This window comes from Dermochelys coriacea, chromosome 2 (assembly GCF_009764565.3).
Source record: "Dermochelys coriacea isolate rDerCor1 chromosome 2, rDerCor1.pri.v4, whole genome shotgun sequence".
Classification (NCBI taxonomy): domain Eukaryota; kingdom Metazoa; phylum Chordata; order Testudines; family Dermochelyidae; genus Dermochelys; species Dermochelys coriacea.
This window is the reverse complement of record NC_050069.1, coordinates 154972483-154990969: the sequence shown is the minus strand read 5'-3', so window position 1 is coordinate 154990969 and position 18487 is coordinate 154972483. Positions and strand designations below refer to the sequence as shown.

Below are 18487 nucleotides of genomic sequence, written 5' to 3'. Positions count from 1 at the left end.
ATAGCCAAGGACCCCACACTGTACCTTCAGAAAAGGCCAAACCTCTTGAAGCAGGAACTTCTTCATCTAGACCAGGAACATCTACACTTAACAGCCTGGGTATCAGAAGAGAAGTGTAGTTTCTGCATGGATTCTCCATTAACCTCAGATACAATTTGGTATCCAGACAGAACCGGGATATTTCACTCACTGCTCTGGTCAAATTTACATTTCTGGTGTGAGGGAAAACAGAAAGCTCTTTGGGACAGGTACTGCCTCTTTGTTTGTGAGGTGCTCAGCAAAATGGGGCCTTGGCTTCCAGATGCTGCTATATTGAAGTGAGCTGTAGCTCACAAAAGCTTATGCTCAAATAAATTTGTTAGTCTCTATGGTGCCACAAGTACTCCTTTTCTTTTTAATAATAGTCACAATTATTGATCTCAGCTACACTAGAGTTTCTCCAAAATGGTTGGTTGGATTCCTATAACCAAGCACTGTAGAAACACGGTATCAGCCCTAGCAGTGATCTGTAGGTAGGCACATTGGACTCTTCATTTGAGTATCTTAAAATGCCACGATTAATCAGAATGATAGATTAGACAAGCCTATGACTAGCCTTTCTAGTCCCCATTACCTCCAAAAGCAGATTTTGGAATTAATTCCTGTACCTTTACAAGAACCATGTTGTTGTCATGAGCAAAAGGCAGTTGTTATAGCATTCTGCCCATGATAAGTTCTTTGCACAATTCCTGCAAAATAGTTCTCCCATCAATTTGTTCTAACCCTTGATGCTGATTTGATAGGCTGTGACATAAATGAGCATTGCTAGTATGCTGTTCATCTCATTCCATCCAAAATGTCATGGCCTTAGGGCCTCAAAGTTGCTTCAGGCAAGATGTTACAATCCTGCATCAGTTGACATGCTAGGCATCGGGGAAAATATTTGCAGAAATCTCTTGGGCATTGGAAAAGAAGTGTATGAGCCCCATCTGAGGCAGAGTTGCAACGTAAGTTTCCATTTCTCTGCAGAGGCATCCTTTGGTAGGAAGGTGCTACTAGGTTCCTACATAACTCCTTTGTGTACAAAAATCTTGCTTTATATGGGGTGGGGGAGGGAACGTCCATTCCGGCCTGCAATTCTACTATAATAATTAAAACACTGCTCATCTTTCCCCTATTACGACTTTGAATCGCTGCTTGCTACTTTCTATTAGATGAATGAGGAGAAAAGCTGTGCAACAGAATGAGAAATTTCTTACCTGATCATTTTATTTCTGTCAGCATCTTCTCTCTGAGTTCAATCCATCCTAGTAGTGTGGAAATGACAAGAATACTTTTTTCTGTACAGAAAGATTTAGACATATAATTCTCTTAAGGTTTGTCATGGGATTCACTCACCACTGTGGCACTTCCTGCTGGCTGTCTCGGGGATTAGCACTGCTAGCCGGTGTGCCCTCTCCTGGTGGTGTCTTGCTTGTTATTGTCACCGCCTGCAAACCTGCCTCAGTCCAAGTACAGCAGCATCCTCTTCATGACTCAACTCTCCGGCCGTATCACTGTTCCCTGCACAGCCCCTGTAGGCTGCTTTTAACCTCTTCTCTGCCAGTGTGGAACAGATGCCCCATCACAAGTTTATTTAATACATTATATCAAGTTATTGTCTTTATGCTAATAATTGGTTGCTGGAGCATCTCTATCTTTGGAAAATCTCTTCTGGTGACTTGAGCTGAAGGGTATGTCTTAGTCCTGGAGCTTCCAGCAACAACATTGAACTGCCTCCAAATTCCATAGAGGAGACCATGGACACATTAGTGATGAATGATGAGAGAAGCTGCTAACAGAATATTATTAGGTAAGAAATTTCTCATTCCTAGAAGTTTAGATTATAGTCTATTTACATCCATCTTAAATGTGCCTGAAGTTTACTCGGTCATAAAACTGCAGAAGTTTCATTTAAATGCATTCTGTTAATTATTTTTTCCCCCCAAAGGAGGTGAATTTTGGAATGTTTGATTGTACTAATGGAAATATCCTTCAGGGCCTGGAAATTTTCTTGGCCCAAGTCATGGTACCAGCACTTAAATCTCAGCAGGTAAATAATCAGTATCTTTTCTTAACAAACCTACTTTGAGTTATGTCTAATAGCTGTTTCTATCTCAGTTGTAAATCAGATGAACTAAAACAAAAGTGTCTGTCAAAGGGAACAGAAAATGATATAAAGGTGTAAATTAGGATATGCACAGGTCCTGACATTTTTATCTGGGAGTCTGAAATTCATATTTCATATTCATTGTTCATATTTAAAAATACCACAGCTTAAAAATAGCATAATAAGGTATGTATGATAAAGCAAGAGAATAACAGTGAGTGTGATGCTAAGTAAGCCCGAGTAAAAAGAAGTGTCAATTTCTCTTGGTTGCAACATAGGTTGGCCCATGATTTAATCCAGAGATGTTTACAGTTAGAGGGTCTTCAGCACTTTAGCACTGCCTGCAAGCCCCAGCCTACGAGAATTTTCCTGGTTTTGTGGGACTCTCCAGAGATCCTGATTTGGTCTGTTGAAACTAGAAATGGGACCAAATTAAGACCCAGCATCTGAATAACTTAAGACGTTGTGGGATTTGAAATCAGAAACTGTATTCTGCAGCTTAGGCCTTTCTCTAGTAGAAACTGAGATTCCTTCCGTCCCCCCCCACCCCGGTTTCATTAGAACCAGTTAAGTGGACATTCTGGCCACTTTTCCGCACCTACACTCTGCTGCTTCTTTCCTTTTGCCTCATCCACACATACTCCAGTTGTCTTGCCTCCCTTGTCCTTGTAGCTCAGTGTGCCCTGCTTATCACAATGCAGTATTGTGTCCATCTTCAGCAGGGACATAGCAGGGTGGGACTTGCCAAAGTTTCAGCCCCTCCAAAGTAATTTGGTGTCACATGGTCCAGATGCTGCTCTTTTGATTTTCTTTCATACTGAAGTAGGAAGAAAGATTAGTATCTAACTTCCTCCCTTTAAAGGGAGCCATTGTTCTGAAGTCAAGCTGAAAAGAAAGCCCAACAAGTCACCTTGAGAGAGAGAACTCGGAGCGACATTTCATTTCCATGAGGTCTTTGTGCTCATTTGTCTCCTCTGCGGCCTTTTGTCTCACCTGCCAAAGCTCTGAGAGTGGGCCAGCCCAGTTTTTTGAAGCAGCAGTTGCAGTCAGAAGAATAGATGACATTTTCCTTATAACTTTGTGTCCTTGCCATAATGCTTTGTTAGACGGTTGACTCGGATACAAGACAGCTCCATTTTGACTACCATTATAAATACACAGAGCTGCTAAATGCAGTGTTGCCAACGATCATAATTTTATTGTGACGTTCACAATATTTGGTGTTTTTCTTATAACCTCAGCTGTTGAAATCAAGAGGTTACATGAGAATCTCAGCTGTCATTATGTAAAAAATAAGATGTTACTTTTGATTATCGCAGTTAACTAAAATTAATTGCGATTAATCACAGTTTTAATCGCTCTGTTAAACAATAGAATACCAATTAAAATTTTATTAAATATTTGGACATTTTTCTGTATTTTCAAATATTTATTTCAGATACAACACAGAATACAAAGTGTACAGTGCTCACTTTGTATTATTATTTTGATTACAAACATTTGCACTGTAGCAATGATGAACAAAAGACAGTATTTTTCGATTCACCTCATGCAAGTACTGTAATGCAATCTCTTTATCGTAAAAGTGCAACTAACAAACATAGATTTCTTTTTGTTACATGACTGCACTCAAAAATAAAAAATGTAAATCTTTGGAGCCTACAAGTCCACTCAGTCCTACTTCTTGTTCAGCCAGTCGCTAAGACAAACAAGTGTGTTTACATTTACGGAAGATAATGCTGCCCTCTTCTTATTTTCAATGTCACCTGAAAGTGAGAACAGGCGTTCACGTGGCATTTTTGTAGCCAGCATTGGAAGGTATTTACGTGCCAGATATGCTAAACATTCGTATGCCCCTTCATGCTTCAGCCACCATTCCAGAGGACATGCTTCCATGCTGATGATGCTCGTAAAAAAAAGTGTTAATTAAAATTGTGACTGAACTCCTTGGGGGAGAATTGTATGTCTCTGGGTCTGTTTTACCCACATTCTGCCATATATTTCATGTTATAACAGTCTCTGATGATGACCCAGCACATGTTTTAAGAACACTTTCACTGCAGATTTGACAAAATGCAAAGAAGGTACCAATGTGAGATTTCTAAAGATAGCTACAGCACACAATCCAAGATTTAAGAGCCTGAAGTGCCTTCCAAAATCTGAGAGGGACGAAGTGTGGAGAATGCTTTCAGAAGTCTTAAAAGAGCAAAACTCCAATGCTGATACTACAGAACCCAAACCACCAAAAAAGAAAATCAGCCTTCTGCTGGTGGGATCTGACTCAGATGATGAAAATAAATATGTGTCAGTCCACACTGCTTTGGATGGTTAGTGAGCAGAACCCGTCATCAGCATGGATGCATGTCCTCTGGAATGGTGAATAAAGTATGAAGGTACGTATGAATCTTTAGCACATCTGGCATGTAAATATCTTGCAATGCCAGCTACTACAGTGCTATGCGAATGCCTGTTTTCACTTTTAGGTTACGTAAACAAGAAGCGGACAGCATTCTCTCCTGCAAATGTAAACACACTTGTTTGTCTTAGCGATTAGCTGGACAAGAAGTATGCCTGAGTGGACTTGTAGTCTCTAACGTTTTACATTGTTTTATTTTTGAATGCAGTTATTGTACATAATTCTACATTTCAACTTTCATGATAAAGAAATTGCACTACAGTACTTGTATGAGGTGAATTGAAAAATATTATTTCTTTCGTTTTTTTGAGTACAAATATTTGTAATAAAAACAAATAGAAACTGAGCATTGTACGCTTTGTATTCTGTGTTGTAATTGAAATCAATACATTTGAAAATGTAGAAAACATCCAAAAATATTTAAATAAATGGTATTCTATTATTGTTTAACAGCATGATTAATTGCGATTAATTTTTTTTAATTGCTTGACAGCCCTAATATTTATCCAACTGTCAGGGGATTGGTGTCCAAGCCTGGCAGAATCACGTAATGGCAATACTCTGGACTGTGTTGCCCAGTGGCAAGAGTCTGTAGCTGGGGCTGGTGGGGAACCTGGTTCCTCCTTTCTCTACTGGGTTCCAGCTCAGGGCCCAGTAAATTGTAGTTCAAAATGTTTGGCGTAGGGGTTGAGCGCTCCTATTTCTGCAACCTGGGCCACTCCTATGTCTGCAACCTGGGCCACTTCTTATCCTGGCTTTGGTTCCTCTATTGGTGCCACTGGTTCATTTCAGAGTCCCCTCTACAGTCCTCTGTGGTTGCGCCCTGGCAAGTCGTCTTCTTTCAGTCACAGCTTGTCATTGTCAGCCTCCATGGTTGAAGGGCCTGCAGCAACCCAGCAATAGGGCCTGGGCCTGGCCACGTGGGGCCTCAGCAGCTTCTCGGCAGGAGCCTGCACTACACAACTGCTCTCCTTTGTGGTCTGACTAGACTGATCTGAGCTGCTCCCTTTTGAGCTCAGCCTCCACTGGAAGTATGCCCAGGGGTGCCTGATCTGAGCTGCTCCCTTTTGAGCTCAGCCTCCACTGGAAGTATGCCCAGCAGGGGTGGCTGTCCATGGCTTTCTGGGTCCAGAGCTGCTCCTTAATCCTAAACTCCTCGCTGCAGGACTTGTACACCCCATCACACCGACAAACACAAAATTAATATGCCCATTTAAAATCGGGCATGCCAAAGCACTGACTTGGGGGCCCATACTGGCCAGGAAAGATTTATCTCTAAATTCTATGGGTCTGTGAATAAGCAATACTTTTCTAATAAAAACAATACCTTTATTTTATATTTTTTCTTGCATTAATTATTTTGAAATAATCAGCACTGGGAGCTGTGAAAGAAGGCTTGAAGAACAGCAAGATACAAGACTTCCTGTATTCTGTGGATAAATTTGTGGGTACCTTGTCATCTGCAAGACAGAATTTAGAAGATAAAATTCAGCTGCAGAAGGTGGATATTGAGCGTTACCTCAACAACTTGCATAACCCTTCTGACTACATAACAGCAGGTCAGTAATTCCTAAAGGAGAAATATTATACGTTCCAAAACAGAACATGGAAATTAGAGTATTTTAGAAGAGATGTTCCATGTCCTCTATGCTGTTAGCGATGATTTCTCTTAAAAGGTTTATTCGTCCTCTTTCTTAGACCTATATTTCTTCTTCTTCTGCTTGATCTTAGAAGTAGAGTATAATTCCAAGTTTATCTTGAAAATGACTGAGATGTAATAAAATCAGCACTATGACCATCTAGTTCTGCAGGGTGAGGGAAGCTCAATAAGGTGCGTTTGGAGAGGATGGCATAGAAAGGAGGATCAGCTGCTACCTGTGGAATCTCCTTACTTTCGTTGGTCCTTAGGTACATTATGGCTCTGAGATCCAGGGATTGGAAGGGGCATAGCTGGATAAATGGGCTTGACTTGGGGTATGGCCCCTCTCTACAACAGTGGCCTCTCCTCTCTGCCTCCCTTCCTTGTCACCACATGACATTTCAGTGTAAAATAATGCTGATCCGATCAGCATTATCATATCCCTTGCTACATACTAAAACCCCCTTAATGGGTATGTTTTGGGGCAGCTGCAAGTAAAAAAACAAACCTATGGCAGAAGGGCTGCTAAGGGATCCTGAGTCACTGAGCAAGTGCCTGCTCGCCAATGGATGGCACAAGGTCTGAAAGGTTTCCCTCTGGATCTCAGGTAAGCTGCATGTTTCAAGGGCCAGGAGCCCTGGTCATAATGCAGAGGGCAAACTCTGCACTGTCTCCGCAGATGGAACAATCTGAAAGAATTTTTTATTTGAAACATGCAGAGTTTCCTGATCACTATGTGGATTGTCTTCCACCTTTGGGACAATGTGGCCTTCTAACTTCACTGGAGAAGATGGCTGGGAAAGAGAACCCTTGTTTAATCACAAGTAGAGTTATTAACTAAATATGCAAAAAGAAAAGGAGTACTTGTGGCACCTTAGAGACTAACAAATTTATTTGAGCATAAGCTTTCGTGAGCTACAGCTCACTTCATTGGATGCATCTGATGAAGTGAGCTGTAGCTCAAGAAAGCTTATGCTCAAATAAATTTTAGTCTCTAAGGTGCCACAAGTACTCCTTTTCTTTTTGCGAATACAGACTAACACGGCTGCTACTCTGAAACCTAACTAAATATGGTTAATGTACCAGTACATTAATTTAAATTGTTAGTTAGGCTTGGCATTTTTGTTGGATATGAAAATCCCACATGAAAAATGCAGCAATATTCCAGTGCCTTTTAAGTATACATCTGATTTTGAAGTTATGCATGTGCTAATGAGGCTAAAGCCTGAGGTCCTTGTTCTGTTTTATTTCATTTAACTTTGTTGGGAATTTGGGGAATTTGATTGAGTATGGACTGAGCAAAGCTTGCACAAGGACGTTAGGATTTATTCCTAACAAATTAGGATTGCAGGGAACATGCACTGTAGGAGCTCCCTGCATGGCAGTGTACAAAGCATAAATAGGTGGGTAGCACGGGAGGGAAAGACAGTGGCAAGATAGAGGATCTCCTGCATGGATTCTGTAGTCATCTGCCCCAGGATTAGGATGAATGGTGTGCTGGCTACTTTGGGGTAAAGAAGCCTTCCAAAGTCGGCTCTGCATCCAATCTGGAGCCAGGTGTTGAGAATTCTTCTATAGAATGTTTAAATCTATGTATGTTTTTTGGCACTTATTAGTAGAATGCAACTTTTGTCTTGTGGTTTTAAAGGCAGTAACATCGAGGTCATTGAGAAACTTGAGGGAGTGCTAGTAATTTGGATCAAACAGATTGGACAAATTTTGGTGAAAAGTGAACAAATGAGAAAAGAAGCTGATGACATTGGCCCAGCTGCTGAACTGGAACACTGGAAATCGAGGATGGCATCATTTAACAGGTTAAAGCATTTCATTATTTCTCCTGCAGGCTAAAGGACATTTTGTTTCTAAATGTGAACTGTCACTGGCAGAAAAAATTAAAATGTATTCTTTTTTCAAAGCCTTTTAGATGAGATCAAGAGTCCAAGAGTAAATAAAGTTCTAAGTATTCTTCAGGCAGCGAAATCAAGACTCTTAAAGCAGTGGAAAGAACTGGTAATAACTGTGTTTTTAACCGAAATAATTTTAAGTCAATTAAAACATGCTGCTGTGCTTATGCTACATATGGAAAGAACCCACATTGCTCATAATAGTTTGGGGATGATGGTTTTTGTGTATTGGGCTTTATTTTCTCTTTGATATAAACATGTAATACCAATTCTCTTGATTTGGAGTCAAGCACACACATTTGTGGAGGAGGGGACAACCCTATCTCCTATGTTGCCAGTTGCACAGACATCTACACAGGCCTGTGGGATTGCCTGGAAGGGGATAGAGGAGGTATTGGCTACAGGCCCAAACTAGTTTTACCCAGGGCACTTACTACATCAGACAGATGGACACCCGGTCCAAATTTAACAATGCAAAGTGCAGACAGTCCAGAAAAACGGACTCACAAGCCATGTGCAGGTGACCTGAGATTCAAAAGCCACTGAATTCACCAGTAGAGGAGATGATGGGCAGAAACAACAGGTCTACCATGAAGATCTTCTACTCCTTAAAATGTGGATCTACTTTGAGAATAGTCTGTGGGGAAATGGTACCTTCTTACTCAACTAACCTTGCTGTGTGCGCTCAGAGTAATTTCTGCTGACTTTTGTGGTAAAAATAGTTTTTGATCTGTTATCCCTGCAGAGCCAACACATATAAGAGATAGTGAGCTGGATTCCATTTCTTCCTATGCAGCATCAACAGAATTATTTATCAAGTTCAAATCAGTCAGCCCTATGTAAGCTATTGTAGACAAAACAGATACACAAGTGTAATTGAGGAACTACTTTATTAAGGTTATAGTGTATAAGAAGGGAAGAACCCAGTATGTTTTAGAGCCTGAGTGGTTTTGCAGGGCTGGCAGTTAGAAAAATCAACCGTCTCTATGTAAATTGAGCACATTCAATATTGCCAGTCTTGAACATTCAAACATAATGAGTCAGGCCCCCAAAACCATGATATTGGCTAAAAAATCATGAGATTTTACCAAGTGATAACATTGTGCTCTGTTTATTTGCCTCCTAGTTTTTGAGCTTTTAGGATTTATGTTTTCAAGTATTTTTTTTTAAACCATGAGGACTAGAAATTTACTTTAATAAATGTCAGCTGAAATTCTGTTGAAATCTCATGACTGCAGGAGCTGTCTTGTGATAAATTCATGCTAGTTGCCAACACTGCTTTGAAAAATATACAACTGAAAGGCAATAAACATTGGATCCCAGAATGCCATTTTTACACTTACTTTTCAGAGTAGAATTGCGGTTTAATCAGACAAAACTCTCTCAACTTCAGTGAGGAATTTTTCCTAAATTGGGATGTATTGTCCAAAAGCTGCTGATCATCAGGTAGCAATTATTAAATATAGAGTGGGGCAGATCTTGCCAATTCTTACTCCAACAAATTGTCTCATAGATTTCATTGGGAGTACTTTTATAAGTAAAGGTTTGCAGGATTAGCCCCTGTATTTAATAATATGCATTGGAAAGGTAGTGAGCCCACTGAGATTTGTGTGATAACCCTAAATCGGGGTGGGAAAACTTTTTGGGCCGAGGGCCACATCTCGGTGGGGAAATTGTATGCAGGGCCGTGAATGTAGGGCTGGGGCATGCTGCCCTTACCTGTGAGTACCACCCCCAAAGCTTCCATTGGCCGCGGTTCCCCCTTCCCAGCCAATGGGAGCAGCAGGGGTAGTGCCTGCAGGAGAGGGCAGCACACAGAGTCCTCTGCCCCACCCCCATCCCAGGGGCCCCAGGGACGTGGTGCTGGCTGTTTCCAGGAGCGGCGTGGGGCCAGGACAGTCAGGGAGCCTGTCTTAGCCCAGCTGCGCCATGGGGCTGGCAATCCCATGGGCTGGATCCAGCCCGTGGGCCGTAGTTTTCCTTCCCTGACCTAAATGCTATTAATTTTAGTTGCCTTTTCCCTTTCAGGATGGTAATGTAACAAATGCTGCCAATGAAGCTAAAGACAATGTAAAATATTTATATACACTGGATAAGTTCTTTGGTCCCCTTGGTAAAGCCTCACCTGTAAGTATTTTTATTTTTTTTAAATAAAGCATTTAGATGGTATGAAACTTAGAAGAGAAAAAAGAGCTATTACTCCCAGAAATGACTCTCCTTTTCCATTTTCAAATGTAGTGCCTGTACAATTGTTGAATTGAATGTATAGATTTCAAAGAACCGCCCCCCCCGGAAATGGAAAAATACTGCTTCTCACGTAGCAGACATCTGCCATTCCAGGTGCTAATTCAGGGGCAGGAACAAATCTGGGTGATATTCTCCCAAGCCCCACCCACTGCTGGTGCTGAAATGAACTGCCACTGATAGTAAATTGAGCAGGCCTGTCTAATATTGTCCCTTTAGTTCCTTGCATGCATTTCTTTAAGGTTTGCAGTAGATTTTCATATTTACTAGTTTTTAGGGCATTTGAATTGCTGATTTTTTCCTTTCCCTTTTGTGTCTTAGGCAGTAATGGTGGATCACATACCCAGGTTAATGAACAGTATTCGTATGATTTACAGTACATCACCATACTATAATACATCAGAACAGATGACTTCTCTTCTCCTCAAAATCACTAACCAGATGATTATTACATGCAAGATATATCTAAGTGAAGGTGTTTTGAAAATCTGGGACCTGGACAGGTAACATGACCTCTTACTAGTTTTACCTTCTTCTTTAGTTAAGACTAATAGAAAATTCATAGGCTAAATATGAACATTATTACGAAGTAATATTGTGTAAGCCCTGATTCACCCAAGCAAATAAGTTTTTAATTTGGAGCACTTGAATGCTTCAGTTCACTTCAGCGGGAATACTCAGAGTGCATAAGGTTAAGTACATGTGTAAGTCTTTGCTGGATCAGGGTTTATGCTATATAGATTGCCATTAAAATGCACATACAACAATTTAAAAAGCTATTATTTTGTCATCATGACTTTCTTGATGCAAAGTACACTCAGACAGAGGAAACTAGGAGTAGGAACAAATAGATTCTTCAGAGAGAAAACCCTAGGGACAGGCAAGCTAAGAAAGCTTAAGCTCAGGTTTATGCTTTGTGTGTATTTAAGTTAACAATACAGACAAACATTACAAAGGGGGTAAGTTTGCACCATATTCAATGTGGGTATGTACTGTATTAGGAGCAGAGTGGTAACTTGCTTGTACTGCTATGTTCTGCACGTATAGCTACAGGGATTCAGTGTGGCAAATGCATCGATGAAGTGAGCTGTAGCTCACGAAAGCTTATGCTCTAATAAATTTGTTAGTCTCTAAGGTGCCACAAGTACTCCTTTTCTTTTAGTGTGGCAATGTTAACTGTGCCAGATTAATGGTGCCAGCGTAGCTCCTGACCTAGGAAAGCTGGATCCACATTAGGCTTGCAAGTTAAGTAAACACACTCTGATTTTTTTGGAGACTTAGTTTTGTTCTTTCTCGCTCTGTTACTTCCTTTTTATTATATATTATGGCTATTATTGTTGTCTTTTGTCTTATACTTAGATTGTAAGTAAGTATTACAGGTTGTATTAGCCCTGGTCTACACTGCAAGTTTAGGTCGAATTTAGCAGCATTAGATCGATTTAACCCTGCACTGTCTACATGACGAAGCCATTTTTGTCAACTTAAAGTGCTCTTAAAATTGATTTCTGTACTCCTCCCCGACGAGATTAGTGCTGAGATCAACATCGCTGGGTCGAATTTGGGGTAGTGTGGAAGCAAATTGACGGTATTGGCCTCCGGGAGCTATCCCAGAGTGCTCCACTGTGACCGCTCTGGACAGCACTTTCAACTCAGATGCACTAGCCAGGTACACAGGAAAATCCCCAGGAACTTTTGAATTTCATTTCCTGTTTGGCCAGCATGGCGAGCTCATCAGCACAGGTGACCATGCAGCCCCAGAATTGCAAAAGAGCTCCAGCATGGACTGAACGGGAGGTACTGGATCTGATCGCTGTATGGGAAGACGAATCTGTGCCTTTTCCTTCCCTCCTACCCTCCTCCCATACCCCACCTGGGCTACCTTGTGAGTTATCTCCCTATTTTATAATCAGTAATAAAGAATATTGGTTTTTAAATAATAGTGACTTTATTTCCTTTGCAAGCAAGCTGTGATCGAAGAGGGGAGGGTGGGTGGCTTACAGGGAATTAGAGGCAACCAAGAGGGCGGGTTTTCATCAAGGAAGAAACGATCAGAACTGTCCACACCATAGCCTGGCCAGTCATGAAACTGGTTTTCAAAGCTTCTCTGATGCGCAGCATGCCCTGCTGTGCTCTTCTAATTGCCCTGGTGTCTGGTTGCGCATAATCAGTGGCCAGGCGATTTGCCTCAACCTCCCACCCTGCCATAAACGTCTCCCCCTTAGTCTCACAGAGATTGTGGAGCACACAGCAAGCAGCAATAACAATGGGAATATTGGTTTCGCTGAGGTCTAACGGAGTCAGTAAACTGCGCCAGCGCGTTTTTAAACATCTGTGGTAGAAAAATTAACCACGTGTTGTGTTTGGATCAGAACCAAGCCTGAAGCTCCTTTATTGATTACAAGCGCGAGGGGGGGAGGGTAACAGCTCTAAGTAGCTGCCCCCAGATACAAAGCACACACAGCTTTTTAAAGCTTAAAACCACAGACAAATTACACATACTTTCGTCTTAATTACCTTATTTGGAATATAGCAAAACAAGCTTTTTCTGTTATTGACAGGTGTTCTTTTGCAGTTAACGTTTCTTAAGCTGTGCTGCTGCAATTGCCTTACAATGGAATTTTCCACGCTTCTTTCTTATGCTTCATATACATAGTTAGCTTGACCAACTTAGGCCTACTTGGGTCCACTGAATTTTTCCTCCACGTACTCCCCCCCCCCTTTTTTTTTTGATTGGGCCTAAACTTTTATAGCCATGTGCCCATTAATTATTTTTTTTGTTTTTTTTGCCCAAACTGTGTTACACATTTTATTTACAAAAAGAAAAGGAGTACTTGTGGCACCTTAGAGACTAACAAATTTATTAGAGCATAAGCTTTCGTGAGCTACAGCTCACTTCATCGGATGCATGAAGTGAGCTGTAGCTCACGAAAGCTTATGCTCTAATAAATTTGTTAGTCTCTAAGGTGCCACAAGTACTCCTTTTCTTTTTGCGAATACAGACTAACACGGCTGCTACTCTGAAACCTGACATTTTATTTACAATCATTAGTGCCACCTGCTTTTTTGTGCTGAGGTTGGCAGGTTTAGGGCTGGATAGGCAATGATAAATATGTGAGTTACAGCAACAATAACATAACTGTTCATGCTAAACAGCAGTAAAAGCATCAACATTTTCATGGTGATAATGTGATGTGGCTGGGATTGTTGTATAGCTTTAGTTACAAAACACAATACATTAGTCTGGGTACACAAAGTAGACATTTTATAAGCAGTATAAACCATTCTGCACTTGGTCAGCCTACAGTTGAGCAGCTCCTTAATAGTGTCCAGGGTGCCTGTGTATGCCTTCATGAGCCATGGCATTAAGGGGGTAGGCTGGGTCCCCAAGGATAACTATATGCATTTCAACATGCCCAACAGTTATTTTCTGCTTTGGGAAATATGTCCCTTGCTGCAGCTGTTCAAACAGACCAGAGTTCCTGAAGATGCGAGCGTCATGTATCTTTCCTGGCCATCCCACGTTGATGTTGGTGAAATGTCCCTTGTGATCCACCAGTGCTTGCAGCACCATTGAAAAGTACCCCTTTCGGTTTATGTACTGGCTGCCAAGGTGGTCCAGTCCCAAGATAGGAATATGTGTTCCATCTATCACCCACCACAGTTAGGGAATCCCATTGCAGCAAAACCATCCACTACGACCTGCACATTTTCCAGAGTCACTACCCTTGATAGCAGCAGCTCAGTGATTGCATTCGCTACTTGGATCACAGCAGCCCCCACAGTATATTTGCCCACTCCAAATTGATTCCCGACTGACCGGTAGCTGTCTGGCATTGCAAGTTATCGCTACTCACTTGTGAACTGTGAGGGCAACTCTTATCTTGGTATTCTTGCCTTCAGGGCAGGGGAAAGCAAGTCTCAAAGTTCCATGAAAGTGCCCTTATGCATGCGAAAGTTTCGGAGTCACTGGGAATCATCTCAGACATGCAACACTATGCATTCCCACCAGTCTGTGCTTGTTTCCCAGGCCCAGAATCGGTGTTCCACGTCATGGGCTTGCCCCATTGCCACCAGTATGTCCAAATTGCTGGAGCCTGTGCTTTGAGAGAAGTCTGAGTCCATGTCCTCATCACTTTCATCACCGCGCTGCCATTGCCTACTTTTGCAGGTTCTGGTTGTGCATATACTGCAGGATAATGCGCGAGGTGTTTACAATGCTCATAACTGCCACAGTGATCTGAGTGGGCTGCATGCTTGCAGTGGTATGGTGTCTGCAGGAGAGCAGATTTGCAGCAGAAGCGGTGGCTAAAGACAGATGCCACAAGAATAGATATTTATAGAGAACGACGAGAGGACCTGCTAGGTGGATTCATGAGAACAGGAGAGCAGAGTTGCATGGAAGTGATGGAGGATGACGGTTAGCACTGCACACATTTCCCAAGGAAGAACACACATACCTGGGAGCCCATGACAGACAACATAGAGCAATTCGCTATTGAGACAATAGCAGCAGAGCAGAGTTGCAGCGGAAGCGGTGTATGATGACAGTTAGCAGCAGCCAGGAGGACCAGAACGGATCAGCCGAGCTGCAGGCGAACAGAGTTCTAGCGGAAGCGGTGGATGATGATGATTAGCAGACCTACTGCACCATCTGCTGCCAGCAGCACCCAAGACAGAACAGCAGTGGAGTCGGCGAGCTGAGCTGAGCAGGCTGCACGCTTGCTGTGGTATGGCGTGTGCGTGGAAAAAAGGTGCAAAACGATTGTCTGCCGTTGCTTTCATGGAGGGAGGGGCGACTGATGACATGTACCCAAAACCACCTGCAACAAAGTTTTTGCCCCACCAGACATTGGGAGCTTAACCCAGAATTCCAATGGGCGGCGGAGACTGCAGGAACTGTGGGATAGCTATCCACAGTGCACCACTCTGTCGTCGATGCTAGCCACAGTGAGGACGCACTCCACCGACTTAATGCGTTTAGTGTGGACATACGCAATTGACTGTATAAAATCGATTTTTAAAAATTTACTTCTATAATATCGACCTAATTTCGTAGTGTAGACATACCATTAGATTGTTTAGGTCAGGGACCATTTTTTGGTGTTTGTACAGCACCTCGCACAGTGGGCTCCTTATCCATGACTCTTAAGCACTGCTGCAATACAAATAATAAAAGGGAAACAGGCAGACTAATGGGGGAATACAAGGAAACAATGAGACAATGTTGATCAACATGATAGGCTGTGGTCTCAGCACCAACTGCCTCATCGTCAAATTTTTTGTAGAATCATGGCAAAGGAGAGTTTTTAAAAAGGAATTTGAAGGAGGACAATGAGATGGCCTTATGGATATTTATGGGAAGCTCCTCCCATGAGTGAGGGGCAGCATAGGAGAAAGCACAAAGAAGAAATAGGAGTTAGAAATTAATATTAGTAATGGGAATGAATGTTTAGTTCATTGCAAGCTGTGCAGGGTGTCCAGTGTGGCTAAAAGGCCAAAGTGCCATCTTCCAGACTTAAGAGAAACTTGCACCTTATGCTTATGGGTGAAGGAGAGACCTGATGTCTTCGCAGCCCAAAAGACCTCTTTGGTACCCTCTGCCCCCTTTGGGGGAGAGGATTCAGAAGAGTGAGCTGAATTCTACAGGTAGGCAGAGGAGACCTCCCTGGAGTTACATGTTAAATGGTGGGAGTCCTATAACTCACTGCACTGGACCTACTTAAATCCCTGGTATGTGAGAGATGAGGCAGACCACACAGATAGAATCCTTCCCCAGTGCTAATAAAGTTGTGGCCTCCTACTTAAATCCATCCCTGTATCTGTCATCATTCACCTAAATGTACTGATCAATGGGGCGAGAGATTGCATTTGTCATGGCCAGAGAAGAGAATGTTGCAATAGTGAAAACAAGATGGTGAAAGCCTGGACAAGAGTTTTCTCTTTGTGGATGGGTAGAAAAGACTGCATTTTAGAGATCTTGTGCAGGAATAAACAGCAAGATTTAGACACAGCCTTGATGTGAGGATCTAGAAAGAGGATCAAGTCAAAGATGACACCTAGATTACAGGCATGAGTGACATAAAAGTAATTCATGCTGAACATTTCTAGTTGCTCTTTGTGTGTAGAAAAACATAATTATCTTTAACCAGCACTTGACAGAATAACCAGCACATGACAGAATATTGGTATGTACATTATAAATAAGGATAAGATTTTTGTCATGGTAATTTTTAGTAAAAGTCATGGACAGGCCACGGGCAATAAACAAAAATTCTGTTCACAGCTGCTCACAGATTAAGCCACAGAAGTCACCAAGGTTGGGTGAATTCACAGAATCATTGACTTCCCTGACCTCCATGACTAAATTGTATCCTTAAAGATAAAGAATGTTCATAAATAAAATTAAAATACAATTTTTAACATACTTGAACAAAGTTAATTTCTAATGCATTCGTTTTGTTTTATCACTTTGTTTGCAGAAGTCTCTCAGTCAATAGGGTGAATTCATGAGGTTTTATGTCCGTTAGTTTATGATTCCTTTGCTCTGACAAACGTTCTGGAAAAGCGTGGCAAACTCCTAACAGAATGATTATCTTTACAACTAATTGGCTTATATATGTAATAACAGTCCATTATTTAAACTAAAAGGAACAAGTACAGCCTCCCCATGCCCACTATTTAATCTATAGTAGGTATGTCAAGATTGGTCAAACTACTGCACACAAATTGAACTCAGCCTGTGGCCTTGGGAATTGTGGCTTTCTAGATGTTCACATTTAAAGGAAACGAGACTTTTCTGACGTTTGATCCTACCTAAGAAGAGGAGAATCCAAACTTTCCTGGAAACAAGGACACAGTCTGTAGAGGAAAAAAATGGCTAAAGTACAGGAACTGAACAGGCTATATGGTGTAGGCAGTTCTGGCCTGTGCTGGGCAGTATAATAGGGTCAAGATTTGGTCCAATAACAATAAAACATAAAACAAAGTTCTAGCCTGTAAAACAGTTTAAAAATGAACATTTTAATTTAATCCTCTTCACATTTTGAATGATGTATTTATATACATCTATGTCCACATTTTATCAAGGTACTCTTTATAATGTTAATACAATATTTTTTAAGTACTGGGCTTGATAAAATGTCTATGTAGCTGAAAGTTCTATTATTGTAATCGTTTGTGCAGCTCTCTATGCTTATTAAGTTTGTCTTCTGTTCACTTTTTTTTTTAGGCAAGAATTATTAAAGAGGGTACAAGAATGTATTTATCTCAATGAACAATATCAAACATATTTTCAGAGAGTAAGGGAGAAGCTAAAGGAATATCCAAGTGATCGGCAGTTTGATTTCAGGTAAATCATTCGTTCTGTCCATTTATATAATTTATAACTGCACAATCAACATATGTTCAGATGAACTGGAGAGTTTAACGTTCAGTGAAAATATAAACTGTAGCATGTTCCAGACCTGATCCTGCAGATTTTATTCAGAAAATTTTTTTCAGTGACAAGTTTTGCCAGAGTTTGCCACAGATTTGTTACCCATATAGGCCCAAAGGGATTTCAGTTGAACTAATGCATGAATTTAGAGTTAAGCATATTCATAAGTGGTCTTTATGATCAGGTCTTTAATCATATTGCTGTGGAGTTTAGATGCTGCTTGTAATTATTAGAACTGGGAGCACTGGCTGTTGGGAGTCTGAAAGGACAAGGAAACAGAAAGGAGGGGGGAAGTTGAGGAGGCAGAGTGAGAGCTACCGAGGGTGCAGCAGCAGCTTGGGTAAAGAGGTTTTCACTTTAAGAATAAAGTCTTGTTAAAGTTTGTTAGTACCTTCCCTGGTTGCTACAACATTTTGGCGACAAGGATGGATCTTCTGCCTCTGAACCCACTTGCACCCTTTCTGCAAAACCCAGGTGAGCCTCCAATTGCTTTTACTGCCTGGATCCATATGTTTGAGACTTATCTGCTTCCAATCACTGCTACAGAGATTTCCGAAGTAAGAAAGCGTGCTCTGCTAATCCACTGCTTTGGAGCAGAAGGACAGCGTATATTTTACGCTTTTCCCCTTGCAGATGATAAATGAGACTGCACTCACTGCATTGAAGAACATTTTTGTGCCAAAAGTGAATGTAGTAGCTAATGGCTACAGATTTCGCCAGC

At 41.4% G+C, this 18487-nt stretch overlaps 1 protein-coding gene across 1 annotated transcript in view; it reads left to right on the top strand.

Annotated features, from left to right (window-relative positions):
• Positions 1-18487, top strand: part of LOC119851672 (dynein axonemal heavy chain 5-like) — a 270620-nt gene that overhangs the window by 24646 nt on the left and 227487 nt on the right. Inside the window, exons 8-14 of the mRNA XM_043508515.1 lie at positions 1970-2075; positions 5921-6103; positions 7832-7997; positions 8100-8193; positions 10116-10214; positions 10653-10834; positions 17560-17679. Of these exons, the coding sequence (XP_043364450.1) occupies positions 1970-2075; positions 5921-6103; positions 7832-7997; positions 8100-8193; positions 10116-10214; positions 10653-10834; positions 17560-17679 (950 nt within the window). The remainder of the gene's footprint in view (positions 1-1969; positions 2076-5920; positions 6104-7831; positions 7998-8099; positions 8194-10115; positions 10215-10652; positions 10835-17559; positions 17680-18487) is intronic.